The following is a 7,136-nucleotide window of genomic DNA, read 5'->3' as shown; positions in this document are numbered from 1 at the left end:
AGGAAAAATGTCTTTCCTGAAAGAGTGGTTAAACATTGGAACAGGCTGCCCAGGGAAGTGGTTGAGTCACCATCTCTGGAAGTATTTAAAAGACGGGTAGATGAGGTGCTTAGGGACATGGTTTAGTGGGCATGGGGGTGTTGGGTTGACGGTTGGACTCGATGATCTTAGAGGTCTTTTCCAACCTTAATGATTCTATGATTCTATGATCTAATCCAGTGTCCTTTGTAGTCGGCAGGAATCCTATAGTTGATTCTTGGACATGAAGGTTGACCAAACGTAGTCTATTTTGTAAAGAGCATGCAGGCTTTTTTGGTGTTCTTAAAAATCACTCTGTCAAGACAGTAACTGTAGATTTTTGCACGGGGTCTTTCATGTAAACTGAACCAGAAACTTAATCTCTTTCAATTGTCTGCCTGAACAGAAAAGCTTCTGCAGTGTTGAGTGGTGTGCTCTGAGTATATAGGCTTTCTGAAACTCCTCCTTCACACAGTGGGAGCAGGAAATTCCCGGATTTTTTGCAGGGTTTCTGATGAAGTCCCTATACGCTCAACGCTCGACACTTGACATTCTCTGTGTGCTGAAGCATTGCTAGTCACATAATGGCACTGGTTGTTCTTGTCACTCCCATCTCTTTTTCCATTCTCTTCTTTCACCCCTTGCTGAGTGAAGCAAGCAAATATACTTATAACAATTGAAAAGGGATCATAATACCTAAATTCTGGGAAATGCATATCAGAATTAATAATTCCTTATTTTTGTGGGACAGGGAGTCTCTAAAGATTGTGTGATCTGGAGTGTAAAAACCCTTTTTGTTCCCCAGCGTGGTAGATTGGTCAAATCTGAAGATTTCATCCAACCTCTTAGTAATGTTTTGTTCTGAATTGTACATTGCAAGCTTAATGTTTCTAAATTGCAGATTTCCCATCTTTTCATCTATATTTACATAAGAATTTGAGCCAGTATTTATATTTTTGGTTTGTTTTTGGTGGCTGTTGCAGGTAATGGCAAACATGTGCAGTGGCTACGTGGGAAGGATGGTGAGGTCTGGGTCTGGGTTATGGGAGAAGCCCCAGGTGACAAGCCGTATGAACAGATATCAGAGGAGCTAATAGCAGAGCGAGCCAGGCAACAAGCACAGAAGGAGGCAGAAGAACTATGGTGAGGATTTAAGAGTCTGAATTCAGGGTCCGCTTGGCATAATGGGAGACATGGCCTTGTAGAAAGGTGGCAGGTAATGGTGGGGAAAACTGGTAAGTATGTTTTGTGAACACTTGCTTTCACTTGTTTTGGCAAGTTTTCAGCACATGAAAAGTGTAACTTTGTTTTTATTGAATACTGACAAACAAAAACCCTCTTTCATAAAAAAAAGTGAAGGAAACGTTTTTCTTTTGGGGAATTTTGCAAAACCATTGACCAGTTTGTAAATAAATAAAAATGAAACAATCTGGTTTTGAGATTATTAAATTAGAAATGTTTGTTCTATCACACGTCTGTGCCCACAATGGGGATCTGGTACATAAAATCCTTTTCGAAATTGGTTTTATTTGCATATTGCTTGTATTAATTCTTATCCCAGCAGTTCAGAAGCTGATTACACACAGTGCCATGCTGGTGTTTCCAGCAGGACCTCTTCCAGCTTTGGGAGAGATTCAAAAGTGTTTCGATGCTTGATACTGTTGGGAAGTAGGCCACCTGCCTCCTGCACGTCCTTTTGTAGTGCAGCACTGAAAAGTGACAGCTTAAATATCAGATTATTCTATATTATTCCTTTTCATATGAGATTCTCCTTGCTTATAGTGATTACATATTTAAGCAGGGATTAAAAGCTTCAACCTGTACTCTGCGTTCCTTTTACATTGTCAGTACTAATAAACAATCTAGTATAAGAATTTGGCAGACATTTGCATTGATATCTGAGAGACAACGAATTCCCAGTCATGCTTTGCTAGACTGACAGAAAAATCTATTTTTTCAGCCAGGGAAGGAAAAATATAGAGTATGACTCAAAGACACCCAAGAAATACTTCTCTAATTTAGAACGTGCTATTTTAATTAGTCATTTATCAAAAATTGAAAATGTCTGCTTTCTGGATAGTTTCCTCAAATCTGATTTGTGGTAGGTCTCTTGTTAAATACGTTTTAATTCTTTCCTTGTAATTTCCATGAAGTCTTATGCTAATTATTTGTTGCAGCCAGTGAGCAAGTATTGATCCTTTTAATGTCATCAATTTAAAAAAATAATCAGTGTCTTAAATTATTTTTGTTTTTGAATTCTTTTCTGAAGGAGACAAAAGGAGGCTGAAATTACGAAGAAATTCCGGGATGCTATGGCTCAAGAAAAAGCCAGAATAGTGGCAGAAAAATGGAAAATAGAAATAGAAGATCGGAAAGCTGCCAAATTGGAGGAGGAAAAAATTCAGGAGGAACTGAAGGTTTGCATAGAATAATTTAGCTTTTTTAATAGTGTTTTTGTATAGATTCAAAGTTCTTGTCACCTTCAGTGCATGTTTTTTAATAAGCTTTAAAACCCAGGGTTGTAATTTTTCATCCTGGAATATACAAATAACTGCATGGTGTTCACTAGAACAGCTGGGTGAGTGATGCGAAAAAATTACATATCTCATTCAAAAGTGTCAGGACAATCAAACTGGTTATTCAGCTCACACATTAACAGAATTGTTCAGTCAGCTGTGCTGAGTCAATCATACAGGGGGAAAAAATGTACAATTGCAAAACGTCTCATTTTAAGTTAGTTTGCTTGAACAAATTCTGTGTATTTTCGATGAGTTGTTCACATATTTAACTTGAAAGTTCTGTCACTACTTTCTTTAAGATAATGAGGGGTGGATCCTTCTACTCAACATACGAGAAAAGTCTAGTTGGCTTTGCTGGGAGAAGTTCATTTGCCTGATTTTTATTGACTTCTTAATGAATTTTCTATAAGCTCGGTTATAGTATTTTAATGTTTGTGTGAAATAGTATTTTTTTCACATTCTCTTGTTGAAAATAACAATTTGAAAACTAAATAGGAAAAGGAGGCCTCTGTCTACCCTTTTCATGTAACTTTATAAAGATAAAAACTTGTTTAAAAAATGAGAAAAAAAAATATAATTGGTTTAGTATGCAGAGAAATTATCATGGTCTTCTGAGTCCGGGATGTGCACTGTGGGACTGCACAAGATTGGTGAAGCCGGGTTTCCATGGAGAAAGCCTGTAGCAAAATACGACTCTTAGGAGATCTGCATCCAGTAACTTCCATCTACACGCCTCTCCCCTGCTGATGGCTTGCTGCGTCATTTTTCCCTTCCTGGGATGGTGATTAAAGGTGTGGAAAGTGTGGATAGATTCCCCCCCCTTGTCCCTCTGTGATAGGAGGAATGCTGAAGAACTCAGTGGTAAATTTTTGCGCTTTGATTACAAACTAGAGTCAGCAAGGGCAATCGTCTCCTGGGCTGCATCCAAAGCAGCGTGGCCAGCAGGTCGAGGGAGGGGATTCTGCCCCTCTGGTGAGACCCCACCTGGAGCACTGCGTCCAGCTCTGGAGCCCTCAGCACAAGACAGATATGGACCTGTCTGCAGGTCCAGAGAAGGGTCACAAATATCATCAGGGGGCTGGAACCCCTCTGCTGTGAAGAAAGGCTGAGAGAGTTGGGGTTGTTCAGCCTGGAGAGGAGAAGGCTTCGGGGAGACCTTATTGCAGCCTTCAGTACTTCAAGGGGGCTTCTAAAAAAGATGGTGGCAAACTTTTTATCAGGGCCTGTTGCGACAGGACAAGGGGGAATGGCTTTAACCTAAAGGGGGGTAGATTTAGACTACATCTAAGGAAGACATTTTTTACAGTGAGGGTGGTGAAGCACTGGCCCAGGTTGCCCAGAGAGGTGGTGGATGCCCCATCCCTGGAAACATTCCAGGTCAGGCTGGACGGGGCTCTGAGCTACCTGATCTAGTTGAAGATGTCCCTGCCCAGGGCAGGGGGGTTGGACTAGATGACCTTTCGAGGTCCCTTCCAACCCAAACTATTCTACGATTCTGTGATTCTATGATTCTAAGTTACTTGTCATTCTAGAAACTGTGGGACTGGGTGGTTATGTAGCACAAAGCAAGGGCAATTCCTGTAGCCTCTTCTGCATAAAGTTGCTGATTTACCTTTGCACAATTAATCTGAATTCATAGGAGAGAACAGGGCCTTTGAAATTTGATGTCAATGGGTAATGAAACTATACCTTTCAAGTGCCTTTATTAATGTATGAATAATGAGCAGAGTAACTAATTAAATGCTCTTTCCTCTGCTCTCTGGAAGGCAAAGCCCTCTTGAACAAAGGCCGATACTGGCCTGTTCACTTGTATCTCTGTGGTTGATTTACAGTGCACTTGATGGGGTAAATGTCCACAAGCTCGCTGTTGTTATTCTGTTTCAGAGAGACTTTCAAAAAGCAGAGTGAGCAACTTGTGAGACTTTTAGTGGCCAGCAGCCATAATTTTCTCTTAAGGAAAACTAGTCTCTCAGTTGTTGATACAATTTAAAAGGAAAAGCACCAAATTCTGCTCATTTTCATATTGATGGAAAGGTAATGTCACAGTGATCTGTGTTCCCACTCTTTCTCGGGAAGCGAGGAGGTATCCTCCATCCAACTGTGTGCCTGGTAGGAGCAAGAATTGCACTGTTGTAAGTGGGATGAGAATTTGGTTCAGTTTCTACTTTGAATTTCAAATACTAACCTTTGGCCAGGATTTCTTTAGCCCTATTCATAAAGGTGCCAACATCTCTATTTTATCAAAGAAACAGAAACCTTTTTTTCCCCCATGGTTTCCTTTAAATCAAGCACTTGAAGAGAATGTTTGCAAAAATTTAAATAAATGGACCACAATTTTTAAGACAAGACCCAGCAGAAATGAACTCTTTGGCTTCAAAAATGAGTTTGGAAACAAGATATTATGCAGCAATTATTTTTTAAACGCCCCTTTATTGAGTGTGCTCCCGGCATTTGCTGTATTAATGCAACAACATAGTCTAATTACACTTCCAGCCCTGGGTCTTCAATTAGGTCTATACTCTGAGATCTGTTAGGAGGGACTTGGACTAACATAGGGTTCCACCAGCAGAGATCCAAGTGCAGGATTGATCTCTAGTACTATAACACCACACCTTTGCTACTCAGAAAAGCAGCTTATCTATTACTTGGTCTTGAAAGAGCAAATCTCGTATATAGTGCTGTAGGACTACTTAAAAACGGTAAAGGCGTTTCAAAGACAAGTGAATCTCACAGGCTAATACGGGGGAGTCATTAAGTTCTCTGCCCACTGGCTTATTTAAGCTCACTTGGCTTTCCTTCTGCTTCCCATTTTACTCTTTTTATAACTACTATTGTGCAGTGGAAGAAGTACATGAAATATTTACAAGCTGAATGAGTGGAAAGGTACCCAGACAGGAAAATAGGAAAGTTATGTTTCTGGCATCTACCTCCAACTACAAAAAGTGAAGAGAACTAAGGTGTTGGGAAGAAGATGTGTTAATGAATCTTCTCATGTATGACTGCAGTCTTTGAAATCACGAAGAAATGTACCTTTCATGAATGATTCAGGGTGTGGAATGAGATGCAGATCAGTTAGCAAGCCCACTTTAAAAGGTTTAAAATATTTAATGCATTGGTAATCATCCTTCTGTGATGATGACCAGACCGTGTTTAAAGCGGTCTCCAAACCGGGGTATGAAAAGTTCAGTCTCTGCTAATGCTTCATCCTCTTGCAGCATTTTGACTTGGGAGATTGAAACTCTGTCCTTTCTGCTGATGTGTTTAATTTCTAACCGTATTTTATCACAAACACTCCTTTTTAAACCACTTTTATTCCTCTTGACCTATCATGGGACTTTAGGGCTGTCTGCACTAGATAAATGATATCTCACATATCGAAGTGAATGATGATCCCTGTTTTCTTTTCCAACACTATTAGAAAAGTATTGCTTTCCTTGGTGTTTCTTAAGCAGAAATGCTTTTAATTTATGATGCTAGAATATAAATGTTGACTGCTCTATTTTTGCAGTTTAAGGACAGCTAGTCTGTTATGCACCTATTGCAAAGGACAAATAAGAGAGCCAATTACTATCATTAATCTCTTTGCTAATTCACAAAGGCTATGAGATCATAGGCATAATTTCCTGCTGTTATCAGTTGCTGTCATTAAGAATCTTGAACAACGTGCAGAGCTAGGGCAAATTAAAGATATGAGCATCAGCCAGCCAGGGCAGGGTGGTATCCTTCAGCTACATTTAGAAATAACAGAGAGATACTCTCTCAGCTTGTTCTTCATGTGGTCTACATAAAGCAAGAGAATATTAATAGTAAAGTGCTGTCTGTATGACAACATCAGATACTTGCCAAATTTAATAATATAAGCACAGCTGACAGTAAAGCTAGATTGCTTCTTAAAAATTCCTTGGGAGATGAAATGTGTGTTAACCAAAAGCTGTATGTAAACTTTTATGGGCATTGTTTTTCTTCATGCATCAAAAAATATTTAGTAGGAGTTTTAATGAGAGTAGCACTTAAGGAGAAATAATCCTTATTCTCTTGATAGGCAGCAAGAGAATAACGGTGCATTATAATTTCCTTCCACTTTTTTGTTTTGGTTTTTTTTTGGTGCAAGTTCATGACCTTTAATTCCAGTTGGGATTGCGGTGAGTGAAGTGAGCTCTTTTAAGGTGTGGATCCAAGAGTTTCTATGTCCTGGCTGTTTCCATTCTCATGAAAGAAGACAGGTTTAGAATCAACCTTCAGAGAAGACAGAATAATCAGTGCTTCAGTTCAGGAAATCTCTAATAAGTACAGCTTACACTTAATAGAGAGAACACGCTTCAGTCCTATTGACTTCGATGGGCTTTCAACACACGTCTGAGTGCTTTGCTGTGCCCAAAAGTGCTGTGGACCTGATTCTTCAGACAGTTGCTGCCAGGTGTAGAGTTTAGGAATACAGTAAAATGTCACCATCACCACTTACAGTACTGTGAGCTTCTTATGATATAGCAGTGAGCAGTCTGTCCTGATCTGAAAAAACCTCGTCTCCAAGTAAACATCAAGCACGTGAGTGGGCCTGTTATCTTTAAGTGCAAATAAGCTGTAAGTTCTCTGCGCTTT

General features: G+C 39.6%; 1 protein-coding gene across 1 annotated transcript in view; it reads left to right on the top strand.

Annotated features, from left to right (window-relative positions):
- SH2D4B (SH2 domain containing 4B) overlaps positions 1 to 7,136 on the top strand; it is a 73,864-nt gene that overhangs the window by 16,049 nt on the left and 50,679 nt on the right. Inside the window, exons 2-3 of the mRNA XM_009332678.1 lie at positions 1,002 to 1,161; positions 2,288 to 2,435. Coding sequence (XP_009330953.1) covers positions 1,002 to 1,161; positions 2,288 to 2,435 — 308 coding nt within the window. The remainder of the gene's footprint in view (positions 1 to 1,001; positions 1,162 to 2,287; positions 2,436 to 7,136) is intronic.

This window comes from Pygoscelis adeliae, unplaced genomic scaffold, assembly GCF_000699105.1.
Source record: "Pygoscelis adeliae isolate BGI_AS28 unplaced genomic scaffold, ASM69910v1 Scaffold269, whole genome shotgun sequence".
NCBI classification, from domain to species: Eukaryota; Metazoa; Chordata; class Aves; order Sphenisciformes; family Spheniscidae; genus Pygoscelis; species Pygoscelis adeliae.
This window is presented reverse-complemented; position numbering and strand designations above follow the sequence as displayed.